The 19,952-nt window shown below is 46.0% G+C and overlaps 3 protein-coding genes across 3 annotated transcripts; 1 reads left to right on the top strand and 2 right to left on the bottom strand.

The window, feature by feature from the left end:
* Positions 1–5,401: 5,401 nt before the first annotated feature.
* Positions 5,402–6,958, bottom strand: DFL_009412 (uncharacterized protein; the record flags this gene model as incomplete). Its single annotated transcript, XM_067639293.1, has 1 exon — positions 5,402–6,958. The coding sequence occupies one exon, from the start codon at positions 6,956–6,958 to the stop codon at positions 5,402–5,404; it is 1,557 nt and encodes a 518-aa protein (XP_067487096.1).
* Positions 6,959–13,098: 6,140 nt separating this feature from the next.
* DFL_009411 (uncharacterized protein) lies at positions 13,099–15,625 on the top strand (the record flags this gene model as incomplete). Its single annotated transcript, XM_067639292.1, has 3 exons — positions 13,099–13,410; positions 13,486–13,561; positions 13,629–15,625. 3 exons carry the CDS (start codon positions 13,099–13,101, stop codon positions 15,623–15,625), a joined length of 2,385 nt encoding a protein of 794 aa, XP_067487095.1.
* Positions 15,626–16,771: 1,146 nt separating this feature from the next.
* On the bottom strand, positions 16,772–17,835 carry DFL_009410 (uncharacterized protein; the record flags this gene model as incomplete). Its single annotated transcript, XM_067639291.1, has 4 exons — positions 16,772–17,107; positions 17,166–17,368; positions 17,428–17,606; positions 17,672–17,835. 4 exons carry the CDS (start codon positions 17,833–17,835, stop codon positions 16,772–16,774), a joined length of 882 nt encoding a protein of 293 aa, XP_067487094.1.
* Positions 17,836–19,952: the final 2,117 nt, after the last annotated feature.

Raw genomic sequence — 19,952 nt, 5'->3', positions numbered from 1 at the left:
CCTGGGAGCCGCAAATGCATTGGAGCTGGTTATCAGAAAAAACGAACGAATCAAAAAAACCTCGTGGGTCGTGACGAAAACGAGGCCCGCAATCTGGGAGGGAACAAAAAATTTTCCCGGGTAACGAAATGTATAATAGCCCATCTATTAAGACCGCCTATAATAAGAACAACCGGCATCGCCGTAAACCGATTCGGTAACCGGGATCCAACGAACAGCATTCCGGACCCCAACCCCCAAAAGCTTCCACAAGCATACACTTGGATTTCCTGCTTTGGTAATGGCTCCTAAAAGGTAAGTGCTATCCGGGGTTTTGATCAACTTTGGTTACGACTAGAGAGGTATGAGAAAAAAAAAAATATGAGAACAAAAAGGTACAGTACATTAGTCGGGCTCCACTTTAGTGCGTCACGTCGCTACTAGTAGTACATTATCCCTCGTGTTCTTCGGCTATTCATGCATGCCGCAAAAGTCTCAGTCGCAATCGCCTTTCCTTCCTTACCCTGTGCGGCCGTTGTTTTTGCGTGTTCGAGCTTTTTTTTTTTTTTTTCCCTGCTCGTTTACCCATGTCCGGCTGTGATGTAATTTGACGCAAGTTAAATATACTTAGCATATTCGTTCGATAATTATTATCGAAATTGTTCAACAGTCACCCCCATGTAGTTGCTAAACTAACCTTCGAATCGTTTAGTCTATGCCATGTGGAAGAAAACAGGATATTATCTAGATCAGGAAGATCGGGCCCTGAATACTGGAAGAGGCATGAACTGATCTGAACCGCCGGTTAAGTAACCGTTATTTAACATCTGACGACATTAATTTTTCTTTGCCTAAATTCACTAGCCTCTTTTTTTAAAATAAAAACTTGCTACGTCAGATTATTGCTGCATATGGTTTAACATTCGGAAAAGGAAAGATGTAACATCTTTACGGTACCTGAATTTATCGCGGACAGGTATCCGCATACCCGGATACCCCCCCTCCCTCCTCGGACGGGGTGGTTGCATGTACTGTACATATACGGAGTACGGAGTACATATGTACATTTAGGCAGGGTCCTCAGATCAGGTTTCTTATAGTGCGTCTTGTCAGAACCCCCTGACCACAGCTAATAACGACTCCGATTGGATCACCACATTGATTGAAAACCCGAAAGTAGTGTTTAAATCTGGTGATATTGAAACTTGTAAACGAAACTCTTTCTCTTGAGCTATAGGAGCTCTGTGATAAAAAAATTCCTTGATTTTTTTCTTCTTCTGTTCCTTACCTTGCGATAGTTAAGTGCCCTCGCTTCGAGTTAGAACGCCGTATGATTAGTTGAATGCCGCAAACGGGTAGCTAGTACTAACCCTTCTTCCACTTCCACCTCATAACCCCCATGCCAGGGAAAAAAGGCGAGTCCTCAGCCGGGAAACGCCTCTTTTGCTCGTAACTACCCATATGTACATGACATACTAGCCTCGAGACCAATTACATACATAGTATACACACACACACACACAGAGAGAGAGACCATGCACATGCACTCGAGCGTGCATAATTCGCTTTTTTTTAGTCGAGCCCGAGCCTAAGCTGTCGAGCGAAATGGCGTTTTCGGGACTTGCATCTGGAACCTAAAACTGAACTGCAGCTCTGCAAGCTCTCGTGCAGCTAGCCAACATACCAAGTAGCTACCAAGGTCGTAAGTACTACACGCCACCCCCCCTGGTCCTCTAGCTACCTAGATCTGACCATGGACTTGGACCTGGGACCGTTTGTGGCTTGTACGTGCATCGAGCTGATCGAGAAAGAAGCCCGTGTGGCCGCATCGTATTGGCTGAGATGTATCCCAAATGTGGCAAGAGAGCTATGTCGCTGTGGCTAGTGGGTCCCAAGAAGTGCGGCTGGGCTGCGTCAAACCTTCCATCCATCACTTCTCTCTTCCTTCCAATGCAACCGAGCCGCGCCCAAAACTCAAATCATCACAACCACCAAAAACCATCCTCGCGATCACGACGCCTTTTCCTTTTTCTGAGCTCACAGTCAGCTTGCCGCCCATCGCCAGCTGCTGCGAGATCATAGTATTCTATCGCTATACTCCACCGGTCTATACTATACGATCCAGGTCCGGCTGCTTCGCTGCTCCATCTGCACACGCAATCTCTAATCCGCATAATCTACACCCCCCTCTCCATACACGCACCTCCACCAAGAAGAACAAAATGTCTCTAACTAACGCCTCACACGATTCGCTGCCCTGTAAGCGATCCCAAATAGTCATAGTCATAGATTACTTCCCCCGTTCAGCTGATCCAGGCCTTCCCCTCCATAAATCCTCTGCCTCTAAAGTTTAATCACTAACATGAATATGCGGGTCAATCAAAGACATCGATAGACCCCTAACCCCTTCCACCACCTCCGCAGCCACAGCCCTCATCGCTGCCGAACTCAGCGACACCTCTATCCCACACCCATCACTACCCCCCTCCCATCACCGAATTTCACACCATTCGTTCAGCAGGAATTAGAAAGGATATCGAATTCTTTACCATTCACAGGCGGTATAGACGCTAGCCGTTACGAACCCCAATCCCTCCCTTCATCCCCAGAAGAAGAAGAGTACAAAAAACTCCTCCAAACATCGTACACAACAACAACTCACCTCCAGAACCGGTTAACGAACTTAACGCTTCTATCGAACTTCGGACAGAACGCTTGGTTGATATCGAATTCCCAAACCGAGGGTGTGCTTGCAGCTTTGGAAAATGAGTTAGTATCGTTGAAAGAAGAAACGGAGGGGTTGAATAGAGAGAGGAAACGGAAACAAGTGGAAGTTCAGCCAGAATTGGAATATTTGGAGAAAAAATGGCAGGAAGGGATTGGTAGGGTTTTGGAGATTGAAGTGGCGAGTGAGATGGTGTTTCGGGATACTTTGGAGAGGAGACGGGCGGGTGGGGTGTAGACACGCCTATCAAAATCAAAAGGCTAGGTAAAAACTGGTAGCCGAGGCTATAAGATGTGATGATATTGCAGCTTTACGGGGTATACAAGTGTTAGATGTTAGATGGCGATTTAGATATGATCCATTTAGCGAACATGATTGGTTTGAACACTGAGATACGGTGGCGATTTAGTGAAGGTGGGGGTATGTAGATCTGATGTTAAGATTTCCCTCAGATTTTAACTTTTGTACGATAGTCTGTATATGCATATGAAGGATTGACAGTGATAACCAGTAAGCTTCCTTTCTTGAGCAAGACAATCTTTTCCCCGTATACATACCTAGGCACTTTGTTTCAACCTGCAGAAGACAGGGACGAGGCCACAGAAGGCATACATCTCCCGGATCTTTGATGGTTCTCAACTCTCAATATGCATACCCGATCTGATATGCCAATCTTAATACACTTTACAACAATACCCTCCGTATATCACCGTACATTATATAATACACCCACAAACAAACCACAAACACCAATGAAACGACCTAATGTCTCTCGCTTCTTAAAATCTCAGCTGAAGTCAAAATTTAAAATCGAAGCGAGATAAATTCTATTCGTTTCATTCACTTCGCCAAAGCCGCTACCTGGTTAGCGAGTTCCACTGTACGGGAAATTTTAAACAACATGAGACGTTTGTGTCCAACTATACTTAAGAAATGTCTACGACAAAGCCACCGGGGTAGGCTAGAAAGAATTGATATATAAACCGAGACGGTAGACGTTGTAACAAAACGCCTCCCCGGGCCGTAGTAACATGCTCCGGCCGCGGGGGTTAGCTATGTCTTGGGAGGGGGTACGGGAGGGTGATACCGAGACTCGGAAACCCGTACCCCCCCTTCTAAAAATAAATTCCGATGAGACGAATACCGGTATGGTATAACAGATCTGCAGAGCACAAGTTGTATTCGGACCATAGAAAACGGAAATAAAGAAAATGTTGAAAGCGGGGGGTTATTTGTGATGAATACGATGTGTATAACATTCCTCAGAATTTGATCTAACCTTGTTTCGAGCTTGTACCCGGATCCGACATAGCCCTGGCTTCAAGATTGCCACTTCATTTTTACCTTTTTTTTTAAAAAAAAGGTTTAAACTGCACTATATACATGGACGCAGCCATAAGTTGAACTTCTATATAGCTATATGAACATCAGCTATATTCAGCTGGTGCCTGATATCCCATCTGCATATGCACATATCAGATCATCTTTCAAATATCTAACCTGGATTCGATCGAAAATCAGATGTTCTCGAGGGATCGGATATATTAACAACCCCAATATTGCATGCATCTGCATCTTTCGAGTTTACGCAGGAACTAGTACTCCGGCCTCCCCTCCTACTAACCCCCTAAACCTCAAAAGCCTCATGATGTTCGTATAGCTGTATAGTACCGACAACATATATGGCCATGCAAGGCACGGACATGTGTTAACTTGACCATGCAAGCCCCACGCACGCACGCCGTCAATCATGCGGTCCGCCGGACCTCGAGCTCGTGGCTCTCGAGGCTAGCTCGTGTCTATCAGCTGGCAGACGGTCGGCGTAGATGTACATATTAAGGATATATCTGCATATCCAAATAAAGACCTCCACCTGCATCCTCCGTAAACCTACCCCTGCATAAAAACTTAAATATTTACTTTGTGGTAAAATCCACATGCCAAAGAAAGACGGAAAATAAAAAGCCGCGCTAAGAAAAACCACCAGATCTACCAGAGACTAGACCCGAATACGTATATATATACGCAAGACTAGACCTAAACAACCACCTTGGGAGTAGGGAAGACCGAGGCTAGACTATATCTAGAGCGTTAAGATATTTATATATACCGATGACTTTGCCGCTTTGAGGTTAAGCTTTTCCTCTACCACCACTAGACTAGTTACCTCTGCACTACAAAAATAGAAAACGGTGGAGTTAAGTTAGGATTCTGTGATATGATCGACCGTCGGTGTCAATTATCTCCACCAAACCTCATACCTGTTACTATCGATCTCCTATACCCTTCCTTTAGAAAGAATTCTTGCTTTCATTTCATTCACTTCAACAGACTCCGTCAAAAATATTGGAAAGGAGGAAATACAAAGAAAAGAAAAAGAAAGACGACGACCTTATTTCAATCAATCATTCCTAGCCAATACATTTCACACAAAAAAGTCGAAAAAAAAAAAAAAAAGTTGAAGAGAAAAAAAAAGGAACCGCTGAGGCGATATCAAATACCCCCCCAAAGGGAAGAGAAGCGAAGCCAAAAAAACAAGAGAGTGAGAAGGTCAAGTCAGCCATTCTCAGACAGTAATTCCTCCTTTCTAAACATATTCCGCTGGCAGCCTCGCGACTAAAACCCATATTCCTAACTACCACTACCCCCTTCCTTATAACACTTTCTGCGAAAAAGAAGAAGAAGAAGGAAGGATATCTAACTCATACTATAATTCTCCGAAAGCACCCCAACACCCCCCATATCCGTATCACCCGTCCCATCAAACCCCGACGGCGGAGGCGGCCCCGAACTCTGCTGCGAAGGATCATTCCTCCTCATGATCTCCGTAACAGGACCCAACAACCTCTGAAACCCTTCCTTCCCAAGCGTAGCGAGTTTAACTTTATCCTTCGCAACAACGCTAGCAGCACGGGGGGCATCATTCAACAATGCCAATTCTCCAAAATAATCGCCTTTGGTATAAGTCTTCAATACTCTTGACCCTTCCGATCGCTTCTTGACTTCTGCGTGGCCGGTCTCGATGATGTAGAAGTTATCACCTGGATCGCCTTCTTGGATTATCACCGTGTCGGCGGGGTATGAACGTGTTTCGAGTGCATCTGCAATCTTGGAACGTTCGTAGGGCATAAGTCCCGACAATAGTGGGACGGTTTCAAGGAATGCTTCGTACATTCTTCGTTTCTTGAAGGTATTCTCCATTAAGATTTTACGAAAGGTAACTCGGTCTAGTGACCATAGAATCGAGTCGGGGGAGGTAGACATCACCGTGGCGGCACGTGGAGCGTTATACATTAACGCTAGTTCTCCAAAACTACCGCCTGCGCCGATGGACGTTACTTTTTTACCCATTCCTTCGGGTCCCGTGGTCATTTGTCCCGCTGAATTGACGTAGACGTCGAAGATTCCCTTTTCGACGACGTAGAAGAAGTCGCCGACGTCGCCTTGGGTGATCACGCGGGTGTCCTTGTGGCGGATGGTTTTTTCTGTAAGTGCGCCCAGGACTTGTTTGGTTTGGTCTTCGTCTAGGTTTCGGAATAAGAGGTTATCTGCGATCGCGGAGTTGAGACGGTTGATTTGCTCGGCGGTCTTTTGGGTGAACGGTGGAGTCCAGTCTTCGCTCGAGGAGGATGGAACCATGGATTCGGCGGAGACGGATGTTCGACGGTTCATGTTGTAATTCGAGGGGAAGTCATTGGATGGGGATGGGGAGCGGAAGGCGGAGGATGGGGCTGCTGGTGGGGAGAGGTTGCTTTGGGCTTGGCGGCCGCGGGGTGCAAATGTTGTACCCGCAGCGGGTGGCGGGGAAGCCGAAATACGGGCGACTTGCTCGGAAAGCGAGGTGGTCCCCTCCTTGGGTCCTAGGTTGTATTTCTGGAAGGTACGTGCCGTGGGACTCTGGCCAATATCCGGCTCTTCCTCTTCGATTATCGATTCATTAGGGCCGACTTCGTTCGCCGGTAGAGAAGCAGCGGGGTTGAAGGTGGAGGTGTTAAATCCTGGGAAGGAGCTTTCTACGGGGACCAGGGCGGGACTGGCACGCCCTCCCGAACCTGTGATGCCGCCGAAAGTAGATGCTGATGATCCGGTGGCGTTAGCGCCGGATAGCAAGAACTCGGCTCGTTGGGATTCGAGGCGCTTGAGAAAGTGGTTTGCACAGAATTGGAGGACGTCCCCCGGTTGGTTCTTTAAGATCTCGCGTTCGAGTACCGTTCTTTCGTGTACGTAAGCAATTGGCAGACTCATCAGACTCATCCTTGCCGTTTTTGAAGAGTTTCTTCTTCTACTTCTTTTAGTGGGGAGGGTAGACGGGAGTCGAGATGCTTAATTTAATACGCTGGAAATCGGAGGAACCCTTTTTGCCCGTTCGAACTACCGACGGCCGGTCGAGGTAGTCCGACAAGAAATACACCGACCGATATAATTCCTTCCTTTTGGGGGTTTCGTTCGGAGGGTATATGAAGTCTAAATAGGAAGAAGACATGTTAGCTGTTGTTTCTCCCTCAAAGTATGAACCAAATAAAAGCAAAAGCAAAGCTAGGCATGCCCGAGAAAACAAACGCTACAGTACCAATTGACCGAGTCAAATAAACTTGTTTAAATCGAATCAGCAGGCACCACCGACTGCTGCTGGTTCCTGCAGATTAAGCCCTGGGGTGTGGGTTTTGCGAACTGCTTTCGATGGGGGAAGATGGTGAGGGTGAGAAGCCGGAGAGAAAGACGATCTAGGTGGCAGGGCAGACACAAAGACGTGTCAATCTAGGCTCGCAGACGGCGGCGGCAGCAGCAGCAGCGGCAGCGACGAAGCTCCGTTTCGAGGAACTGAAAGGGTTTTAACGGCTCGACTTGCTGGAAGCAGCTAATGAGGGTGGTTCGGGGGTCTCGGGTAAGTGAAGTGGAGAGAAAGTGAAGTAGAGAAAGACAGAACTGAGGGGCAGAACAGGACAGGACAGGGTCAAGTGTGAGTGAAATATGAAATATGAAATATAGTCAATTCCCCCAACCACGGCTGGCGACTGAACTGATCTCGACTCGGCTTAGAACAGAATATATGTTTAATATGCAGTAATAATGTCCACTGCACTGATCAGACAGAGGGGAACCCGCGCGATATCATACGATATCAGATCATGAAACGGGATATCGATGCAGTGGAAATTGGGAAGGGTAGGTAGGGCAGAAAAAAGGCGAGAGTCGCTTCGGGCACAGGCGATTATTATCTTCGTGGTCTCTTCTGGGCTCCACTAATGAAAGGGGACAGAGGTGGGCCGGGCAAAGCAGCAGCAGCAGAGGGGAAGAGGAGGAAGAGTTACACGGCAATAATTCGACGAGATGATATGAGGTTCTCGGGAGAGTATGATGATAACAATGTATTTGCGCGAAATCACCGAACAGTCTTCTGACTTACTTACCCGTGAAGTCTGGACAGATAGTAGAGATGGATAGATGGGATGATGGAGAAGTAAAGTAAAGTGAAGAGGAAAGAGAAAGAGAAAGAGAGAAACGAAATGAACTCAAATGGGGGACAGTTCAAGCAGGACTGTTGACTAACTAATGCGGGCGGCGGTGGGTCTGCAACTAGCTGATTAACGTTGTAACGTATGTAGACGGAGTGCTGCAGCTGTATCAAAAGCTTCTGGAATGCTGTAAAGAAGATCTTAAAAAGCAGGTGATTGAGATGAAGGGAAGGATGGGAAAGGGGCTCTGGGACCAAAGAGGCAGTTTTAGTTGTAATCGACGGGAATCTTCTTATTTTCTCTTAACATCATGTTGGAGGGAAGACCGGACGATGACGATTTCAGCAGTGTCCGAGCTGTTTGCGGGAGAAATCCACCCAAAAGCAAGCAACAGGCAAGCACACTAACTCCCAGCCCCTCTTCATATTCACATTCGATATTCATACATATCCATCTTCGCTGAGAAGAAGGCTTCACGGGAGGCTTTTGATGTTCATGAAATTGGTGTGCACATCCACGCCGATAAGATATAAGTATAAACACATCTCGTGGATGGTATATGGTATATGCATGGATGTGGATGTGTATAATGTCTCATGAGTTATTCCGACTCCCACGGCCGTCCCTTCTAGATAAATATCCGTTTCCCTCGCTCGCTTGGATGTTTAATTTTGGCTACACCCCAAACCATTCCTTTTTCCTCTTCTCCTCACCCCCCAAAAGTGTGGTTCGGTTGGCCTGTACTCGTCTGTGCATCGAAGACCAGATAGATGGCAAGCAAGCAGCAGCAATCACGCAGCAAGCCTAGGCAGCAAGCAAGCATATCACACCCCGCTTTTTTTTTTCTCTACTCAGAAACAGCCAACCAACGACCATGTTTGCCCGGGAAAAATATAATTAATAAAAGAGATGGTGTGCTGGAAGCTCTGGAATGCGGTATGGAAATCCTCGGGTAACGGGTATCATTGGCTCGCTTACCTTCCCTTGGAAGCATGGCTCCAGCCTGTTATTTTTTTTCGACCCGAAAACTTCTCGGCTGATGCTTCCATGCTGTCTTCTAGAAGCTTGAGCCGTCGCGGCCGTTCAAAAGCGCAGAAGCCCGCTGCGTCCGTCGATGGACGGTGATGCCAAGGATGGGCACTTTTGAGTCTCCACCTTTTCCTTCCCATATTCTGTACATACACGGGTTTGTTGGTGAGTAAAAGCATTGAGCTCGGTGCGCGGTAGAGCATATTTTGAGGATGTAAAATGGATGGGGTTCATGCAATACGTGCCATCTTTGCACTCGATGCCTCTTTTTGGCTCGATATATATTCCAGCATCACCAGCCCGTGACCACAATCTCCACATCTCAATAAACCTCCATGATTGCCAAAAAAAAAAAAAAAAAAAAAAAAAACTAGGATGAAAAGGGATCTGAAAAGGAAGAGAGAAAGATGGTAAAAAAGAAGCTCTCGAACGGGGAGTCGAACCCCGGTCTCCCGCGTGACAGGCGGGTATCTTAAACCGTTGGACGATTCGAGATGAGTTTTTGTTGGATGTTTGGGTGAAGGTCCGGAGTTGAGGATTGTACATCATATTGTACATATCAAACCTTTGTGAAGAGCTCCTCGTGATTTAGCCGTCTCCTTGTGTGGGCCGAGGTATATTCGCAATTATGAGAAGAGTTCCTCAGAAAATTTAAATTTTGGTGTAGGCAATACCTTGATAGAGCTAGAGCATTAGTCGCGATAAAAAATTTCTGTGTGAACCCTTGTTTGTTGAGGTGTTTGGCTGTTTGCTCAGCGCTCCTACCAAATGTGTTGTCGCACAAACATTTGCAAAAAATTTTCCCTCGTCCCAGACCCCGTCTATAAAAGGACCTCCTCCTCCCAATCCTTTCATCTTTTTTTCTCTTTTTTTCTTTAGACCACACTTCGTATGTCAACCCCCCCCTACGAGATATACACAACAGCATCGACGAATGAAAGCTAACAACCTCACAGATAGGATCTTTTCTATAGTGTACAACCTCTTTTGAATTCTTTAAAAGAGCCACTTTTCCAATCCTGGCTGATGACTGGATGGTCTAATCCTTATAACCTCGCTGCCATAGAGTGAAGCCGATTTTTTGTTACCCGTTCTTTCTTCGGAGGGGATGAGGTGGTGATGATCTCGACCCACTTGCGCGACTTTGGTCTCTTCGGAGCCGGATGAGTGCATTTTGGGTTGGCAGCGATGGTGGTCTGACAGGTTCTTCCCATTTCATTTTTATCATCATTTGATGAAGATAGATGGGAGGTTAGATTGGAGGTGGTGATTTTGGAGGGTTTGGAGGACGCGTCCTTTTTTTTCTTTACCATCTTTGATGGTTTTATTTTCATTAGAGTAGTTTTATCAATTGAATCCAATTCTATTCTATATATTCAATCAATCATCGTATCCTCGTAGTTGTCCGTAGAGTTCTAAATAGCATTTGAAAATTATTTTTTTTGAAATTTTTATAATTTTTTTTGTGGGGTTTGATTCGCCGTTTTGTCGTGTGCGCGCAACAAACAAACAGGCCCTGCATTCAACACAACCCACATGTCCGCCCTGTCGCCAATCTTAGACATCTGCACGACGTGACGAATACCCCAACTGGCATCGGCGTTTTATTGCCCGGCGAGCTCTCCAGCTGTAGTTCAAATACGGAGCACCAAGAGGTTCTAGAGTTGGGTGGCAGTCAAGCGAATTCCGGAGTGTCAGTGCTTTCCCTTGTTGGTGTGAGTGTGGGGGGTTAACGGTTTGTGGAGAGGATTTGGGAGGAATTCCCCGTGGAAAGCTTGGACAGGTTATAATCAGGAAGAACCGGGAATGGAGAATTGGTTGCCATGCTATATGAAGTATGCCCGAGCTTCTGGTGCCTCTTGAGGCTGGTGATGATATTATAGTATAACGGTACTTGTGATGGAATGCAGGACGGTATTCTGGATTCAAATGGATTAACGTGCTTTATGCAGAACACAGCGCATACATAACATGCTTCTCTTCGTAATAGCCGCCCATACTCCCTATCACTGGAGGAAAAGAAAAGCTGGGCACTCCTGTCCCCGGTCCCTGACCCGAGATTGTGGGATTTGTTGGGTGCAAGGGTCATCTGATCTTTCAACCTCTCAATTGCAAAAGCTTGGGTCTTTTTTACCAGAAGATTGTATTGGATAATTTTGGGGCGGACTTCAATGGCCATCGAACAAGGCGTTCGTTTGTAGGTAATGATATGTGATGTGGTGGGAGTCTCCGGACAAATCTCCGGTTGTTCGCTGAGTGTCCGCTCTCTCTCTCCAAGCTACCCCATACTCTCTCCCCGGAGATGAACGCCGTTGATGATGATGGTTGTAGCGGATGGGTGTCACATGGTGATACCCCGACGTTCTAGATATGTTTTGCGAGAGAAGCTTAAATAACGTCGATGTTGCATGTTGCATGCTGGAACTGAATCCTTTTTTCCTAAAACAGTTTGTACGGCACTACTGATACTAACGGTTTGGCTGGTAAGCAAAGATCACCAGGACTCCCGAGCTTTTTTCTGTTTCTATTCTACCTAATATATTGTAGTTTAGCTTCTTCTATAGCTAGGTCGATCGAAACGTCAAAGGTTTTCCTTTCTTTTCTTCTTTTCTGGTGGGAATGTGAAATGTAGTGGTGGTGTGGACATAGACCGTTTCGCCGTTTCGGAGCACGTCCGATGCCAATACAGTACAGCGAGCTAGAGCTTATACATTCCCCCTACAAAAGTTTTCGAAAGGGGAAGAAATAGAGGGGAGAAGAAGCTTTGAATGAACCTGGCAGCGATGAGCTCTGGAAGCTAATTGTTTGGTGGTATTACTATTCTTTCTTACACCTCTCGGGGAATTAACATGGGAAAAGCGTGGGGGAGGTATAAACGGTGAGGCGACGAATTGGATGGCGTGGAATTTGGATTCCCTTTTGTTCCTAGATTTTGCTGGAAATCTGAATGTCGATATAGTTTATGGAATTTTGGTTTATTTTCTAGTTTTTGTTTTATCTCCATGAGGTTCTGATGAATGAGATACGTGTAATAAATCTTATATATAGAGAGTAAGAGAGTGGGAAGATGGTGATTTAGAATTAGGTTGATTGGAGACGAACGAACAAGGGCCCCTGTCATCGTTTCTTGAGCTGTGAAGTCATAACGCATTTTCTCTTTCTCTTCCTTTCCCCTTAGCCTCATATTATTTATTCCTATCAGACATTTCGGAAATCATTGTTTGAGAAGAGAGTTCCCCTTCGGTATTATAATTCAAGTTATTTCCAGCCTTTCTCTTTTCCTTTCTTCCCTTCCCCTTCTTTTTTGGAAGCAAGAATTCGAATTCCTGTGATTATAATTCTACGTACATACATACACCTCGCCATTGCAGACCCAGACGCATATCTGAGCTGTGTGCAGTTTGCAGTAGCCATCGAATTGCGTGGAAATAATTTACTATATAGTCAGTAGCGGGGCAGAGAAAGAAAGAGAGTGGAGGCTTATCGACTGAGGTGTATTGCATGGCATTACATTTATTTTTTTAAATTTAAAATTTAAAACCGACCGACGGACGATTCTTCCTCTCTCTTCTCTTTATTTTTTATTATTTATTCCGGCCGTGGGATGTTAATTGGATCATAGCTGTGTTCTTTCTTGTCAGGAAACTATCTCGCCCGAGAAGAAACAATCGGCAACTCTCACCTTCGTTATTACGTACCGGAGCTATTTTATCTATCTGTCTATCACGACGCCAATTACCTCACAAAAGCTATCACCAGCTTCAATCCCGTCACGTCCATCGGTCAGTCATTCAAACAGAAGCCCAGCCTAGCCAGCCAGCTACCCGCTAGCTACGTAGCTCTACCGACAAGGACCGGGACAGCCCTACCTCACCACCTAAAGAAGCTCCAACCCGACTAGAAAGAAAGATGGAAAGCGGACCTCACGCCCCGGAACCGGGCAACTTTCATCCACCAACAACCATTGTCCACCCCCAAAGGATCGAACAGATTGTTCCAGCCATCGCCAAAGCCTCTCTCGAAGCCGAGGGCATCTCCGTCCGTTCCAATGTTGCCAATACGGACGATGCTCCCCGTACTGTAGGCGTTCTCCGATATAACGCATCACACGACTCCTTGTATGAATTCGCTCCTGCCCATATCTATTATGGAGATGAACATGATATTGGGTCTACCAAGAAAGGAGCGGTTCGTAGTAAGGTTAGGACGTATTCGACTTCGGTAGGTGTTTTTCTCCGTCTCTTTATTTTATTTTATTTTCGGAGTGTGGGAGATGGGCGTTAATGGTTTATGTAGGCTGCTATACCTATAGGGTCCGGTTCTGGTATTGATGGCCAGCCAAGGAGTGGCGGACGCAGACGTGCATCCTACGGTAGGGCTGCCACGCACGGTTCTCCCCATCTCTATAATAACAATAGCTAATTTTAGGAATCGTGCAGATGAACCGGCCTCTCTCCCTCGCAAGTTCTTCATCAACGTCGTCACCACCCTTCAATCCCTCCTCGAATCCGAAGATACCGACGGAAACTACCAAATCACTATCGACGATGGAGGTCCCAAAACGATTACCCTTGGAACTGCAAACTCCGGTGGATACAACCGTGCTGATATTCGAGGCACTTATATGTTGTCAAACCTGTTGCAGGAACTCACCTATGCCAAGCAATTCGGACGACGTTACATTGTCTTGGATGAAGCCCGTTTGAACGAAAACCCCGTCGACCGTTTGTCTAGATTGATTAGAACCAGTTTCTGGGATGGTCTTACTCGTCGTATCGATGCCAGTGTCATCGAGGTTGTTGGGTTTGATCCCAAGGATCGTACGGATGATCCGCGACCACGCATCTATGTCCCTATTGGGGCCCCGGAACAATTGGCATACTACCAAAAGGTAGCTGCTGATCGTCCGGAATTGCGATTGGAGGTTATCCAGCTTCCTAAAGATATCACGCCCGATTATGTCAAGTCGCTCAACGACAAGCCTGGCTTGCTCGCTCTTGCCATGGATAAAGAAATCGATCCCAGAACCGGTCAAGAAACTCTCGTTGGAAAGCCATTCGTTGTTCCCGGTGGTCGTTTCAACGAACTCTACGGCTGGGATTCGTACATGGAATCGCTCGGTCTGATCGTTGACAACAAGATCGACCTCGCCAAGTCCATGGTTGAGCACTTCGCGTTCTGCATCCAGCATTACGGAAAGATCTTGAACGCCAATCGATCCTACTATCTTTCCCGCTCGCAGCCTCCGTTCTTAACCGATATGGCTCTCCGTGTCTACGAAAGAATCCGACACGAACCCGAGTCAAAGGTATTCCTCCGAGAGGCACTCCTAGCCGCTATGAAGGAGTACCATCAAGTTTGGATGTCCGAGCCGCGATTGGACAAGGTCACCGGTCTCTCACGTTACCGCCCGGAAGGCAAGGGTATCCCGCCGGAAACCGAAGCTTCACATTTCGAGCATCTCCTGCAACCGTATGCCGAAAAGCACAACATGAGCTTGGATGAGTTCCAGCAGGCCTATAATGACGGCGTCGTTTTAGAGCCGGAATTGGATGAATACTTTTTGCACGACCGAGCTGTTCGTGAATCTGGTCATGATACGTCCTACCGTCTTGAAAGAATCTGCGGGAACCTCGCGACCATCGATCTTAACTCGCTGCTTTATAAGTATGAGATTGATATTTCCAAGACTATTCGAACTGTCTTTGGGGATAAATTGCCTGTTCCTGATGAATGGCTTGTTGGCGACCAGAAGAGCGGCCACGTCGAGTCCTCCGCCATCTGGGATCGTCGTGCCAGAAAACGTAAGATGGCAATGGACAAATACATGTGGAACCCCGAGAAGGGATTCTTCTTCGACTACGACACCGTCGAAAAGAAACAACATTTCTACGAAACGGCCACAACCTTCTGGGCTATGTGGGCAGGGGTAGCATCGCCAGGCCAAGCACGATCAATGGTCGAACGCGGACTGCCCAAGTTTGAAGTCCTTGGCGGGCTGGTCGCCGGAACGGAGGAGTCACGAGGGAGCGTGGGAATAGATCGCCCGAATCGACAATGGGACTATCCGTACGGCTGGGCACCGCAGCAGATACTCGCGTGGGGCGGCCTTCAACGCTACGGCTTCGATCAGGAAGCGGAGCGGCTTGCGTATAGATGGCTGTTTATGATGACCAAAGCGTTTTTTGACTACAATGGTGTTGTGGTTGAGAAGTATGATGTTACTAGACCGGTGGATCCGCATAGAGTTGATGCGGAGTATGGGAATCAGGGGTTGGATTTTAAGGGGGTTGCGAGGGAAGGGTTTGGGTGGGTGAATGCGAGTTATCAGTATGGATTGCAGATTATTAATAGTCATATGAGACGGGCGTTGGGGGCATTGACGCCGCCGGATAGTTTTAGTAATGCGTTTGATAGGGAGGAGATGGTCTTTTAAGGTTCCCTTTACCTTTTACCCTTTTTTGAGGGAGGGGGGCCAAGGCTACTCTTGCGCGTTTAAGGAATTGTCGGTTTATGACTATTGAATTCCGGAGTGGGGATACCAGTAACTCTGGGGAAATGGGATGGAATGGGGGGTTGGTAATGGCCTTTTTTTCTGTTTCTTTGCTTTTAGACGTTTTTTGTCTACACCTTTCCTCGGGGGTAAGGTTCCTCTGTGGGTTAAGAACTGAGGACCTTTTTCGGGTCGGGGAAAGGGGATGTAGGTAGATGCTCACGGCTGCTTTTTTTGTGTTTTAATCGTCTGTCCTTTTTGTTTTCTTTCTGTTTGAAAAATGGCGTACTAAGATGGGGCAAAATGCGAATGGTTTTATTACTATTATTCTTTTCCTTCAATGGATATTTTTCCTTGGTAGACTGATCTTATAGAGACGGATGGTGGATGGTGATAGGTTGCACAAGCTTGGGTAGGTAACCGGGTGCGTGTAGTAATAACGGAATGGGAAGGGCAGTTGGTAGATACGGGAAAAGTTCTATATGGGAGCGATAATAATTTTTTTGAGAGTTCGATTTCTTTCGTTCGTGGGTTGATTTGATCGCAAATAGTTAGGAGGTACCGGGGATATCTCGATCTCGATCTCGGGTGCCGTAGTAAGTCAATTTTATGGGCTAGCTAGCTATATATAGAATCATTCGGTATATCTAAAGTTTAGGTTTGTTTATGGAATTAACGATGTTAACTTGAGGGACTGGAATGAATGGAACCCGTGAAGCCGTGGGGTTTGCCGTTGAATGAATACTATGCTGTGGATGATTATTACCCTTCGGGAGGGAGTTATCTGTTTTTCTAATCAAGTCGGAATCGGGGTAGCAATGATGACCCTGGAACTATACAACCGAGGATAGGAATGATTATCTAACGAGAACAAGAAAAGTATGAATGCACATGGCCCCGAGACTAATACGGACACAGTTTACCCATCGATAAGTTCGATCCGTGCTTCAGCCGCTGCCTTCATATTCGACTTCGCAACCCTCGCATAGAATTCCCTATAGTACTCTTCAAGCTCCAGATTACTCTCGCAAACCAAACCAAAGAAATCGATAGGATGCCCGATATGACCGCCATCCGTCCACAAAGTCTTCAAGTTTCGTAAACCGAAATGACGGATCTTGAATAACCAGGTTGGTGTTTTCCCTGCATACTCGATGGAGCCGTTATGCTTAGGATTTTGAGGGTTTGGGGTTTGTAGAGTGCGAGTTGGCGCCACCAGGTGATGGAGCCGCTATGTGCTAGGTGTAGGCTCTTGACGCTTTCGGGGGGTATGAGGAAGAATGAAGGGTGGAAGAAAATACTTCCGATATCGAGATATTCGAGGTGAATTAGATTTGTAAATGCTTGTTGGAGTTGTTCTAATTCCGCGGAGAGGTAGTCTGTAGTAAACTCTGTCTCCAGCAACAAGCTCTTCAGATTTCTGGTCTTTCGAGCATGTTTGTGAGTCGGGTTATGTTCGCGGCGGTTGATTCCTTGGTGTTACAGAGATCTTGGGAGTGAATGAAGAGTCCCAAGGAAGTAATGCGTTCTGGAGCAAAGGATTCTTGAGGTTACTGGGGAGATAGCTGGTGTGGATTTCGACTTCTGCTTCGGATAATTCTTTAACGGCCTTCAAGAACTTGGCTTTGCTGGTAGAGCCTTTCCCATAGATAACCAGAGAGCAATGGTTATTTCTGTCGTTAGCATCTACATATACAGATATAACAAAAGGAGATAGCAGAGGGGTTTATGCAGGTGTCTCATACAACTAGTTCTCTGTTCGTCACTTCGCCAATACATTTTCGTCAATGATAGTTTCTTCAGGTTTATACCCTTGGTTACAAGCAGCGTAACCAGGAAATCGAATACACCTCCTTCAACCCAAATACCATCCTCCTTGAAGTCACTATCGTTGAGAACGATCTTTTTGATATATTCGAATCCTCTGATGTTTTTTAATGCAATATCCTTGGAGGTTTTGATTAATATTTGAAGACCGTGGTCTCGTACCCAAGGAAGACCGCGGCGTAGGCCTGTAGGGTATGAACGCGTACGTTTGAGGAATTGTAAAGGTTCGGTTTGGAAGGTATGCCAGATGTGGGGACATGCTGCTTGGTAGAAGGATTGGAGACGTAGAGGTGGGAGATTGTGGTTGAGTGCTTTAGTGTTCCCATTGCTAGATTGTGGAGGTTTAAGTTAGTATATGTATTTCGAATGGATAGTATAGAAGATGGAGTGTTTTATACTGTGAGATGATGGTACTGTGGGATTTGAAAGATGTTGAATGTAATGCCGGGATGGATGGTTTGGTTAATAGGGAGATTTGAGGATTGAGGAGGTGAGAAGTAAGTTTGATGGATGATAGCTACATTATTAAAGTCCGCTTAAATAGGTAGGCTATAGGATAGAATGCTATGGAAATTATGATGTGTTACGGTTATGTGACAGTGGTGAGGTGCTGGTTAGATCTTGGGCACTGTACAATACAACATTTGCGACGCCTTCAATCCTCAATTGCAATTGCACCCCGACCAAACAGAGTCCCGCTCATCAAATGAGGCTATAATCGTGATCAAGGCCACTCATACAAATTTTTTGTTGATCTTCGAAAACATAGAGAATCTCGACTGGCAGTTGGATTATCCATCCCTTATTGTTGAAGCTATCTATATAAGGGATCGGACTTACTACCCCAGTATACTGGTGTAGTGCTGAAAGCCTACACGTGACCAGAATCTTAAATTCAGATATAGAATTGGGTATTGATCTAATCGTGTGTACGGTAACGAACTAATTCGGCGTCATAAGAAACTAACGAGCCGCAGTCCCCGGCATGCTGACGTCTGGCCTCGAGACTACTGTAGTCCCTAAGAAGGGACCGTTGGAATTCGGAAGGTAAATGATTATTTGATGAAGAATAGGGTCCTAAGAACCATATATATGTCGTAGGGGAGTCTGGAGGGAAAAATAACAAAAAATGAATGAAAGAAGGTTCTTAATGTTCGAGCTGTTCGAAATTAAACTTCGCACGGTCGGTACATATGTAATCATATCCACCCCTTATCCTTCGCCACTTTGTTTTGTTCCTCATAATGCATCCGATCAGATTCATCGATGCCCTGATTATTCAAAAGCATCAAATCAAGAAAATCCCTGGGACAACAGGTTGATAAATAACAATTTGTAGATAACCTCTTCAGCGTTCGTAATTCCAACTGGTTTATGGTGAAGCGGATTTTGGTTGATTGTGATATGGGTGGACTGAAAATGGTCAAATCTTGAAGATTTGGAAAGGTACATTGTGCGAATTGTTGCCACCAGGGGATTGAGCCGCCTTGTACTATTGTAAGCACCTGGATTGTGTCTGGAAGCGTGAGGAAAAATGTCGGGTGGAATAGTAAATCTATGATCTTTAATGTATGAAGGTTTGATAGGTCTAGAACTGCGTTTTGAAGCCTTTGTTCTAATTCCGGCTGGTCATCAATGGTATATTCGGTGCCCAATACCGAGCTTCTTAAGCACCTTGTCTGTTCAAGGATGGAAATTAGAGTGGTTACATTTGTGATTGTTACTTTTTGGCCATCGACATGAGGTTCTGGTCTTCTGTGGTGGATTAAGTCGAGGGACGTTATACGCTCTGGGGCGAATAATTCTAAGGGGAGGTAGAGGTAATCGCTGGAGTAGCGGGCGCAGATGGAGACTGTGGCTGTGGAGTGGTGTTTTATGGTTTTTAAAAAGTTGGACATGGCGGGGGTGCCTTCCCCTATATTGCTTAAATATCAAAGTTAAATAACGGCCGGCGAGTGTATATGTAGAGAGAGTGGGGGTTTTAATTGAATATATACGTACATATATCTCTATAACGATCCGACCTCTGCAACTGTAATCTTCTAAGATTTATGTCACCAATCTCAACTAACTTTGCCAGAAACTCCAATAGCCCGCTGGAAGCCCAGATACCGAAGTATCCAAAATCTTCATCGCCGTTGAAGATGATTTCTTTGGTATGTTTGAAGCCTTTTATATTCTCTAATCCCACGTTTCTGGAATAATCGACTAGTTTTCGAAGACCGTGACGTTGACCATAGAAGTGAGTGCCGTGGACGTGTTCTTGGGCGCTGGTGGACAGGGTGTGCCATATTTTGGGGTAGGAAATTTTGTAGAAGTGGCGGGAGACGAAGAGGAGGGGGAAGGCTTCGATACGGGTTAGGTGGGTGAGGATTGTGGTGAGGAGTTCGGGGGGAGGAGGTGGATTGGTGAGGGTTTTTTTGGGGGGGTTTCCATTTCAGAT

This window comes from Arthrobotrys flagrans (assembly GCF_004000055.1).
Source record: "Arthrobotrys flagrans strain CBS H-5679 chromosome Unknown unitig_1, whole genome shotgun sequence".
NCBI classification, from domain to species: Eukaryota; Fungi; Ascomycota; class Orbiliomycetes; order Orbiliales; family Orbiliaceae; genus Arthrobotrys; species Arthrobotrys flagrans.
Note: the sequence above shows the minus strand (reverse complement) of the source record. Positions and strands in the feature narration are given on the sequence as shown.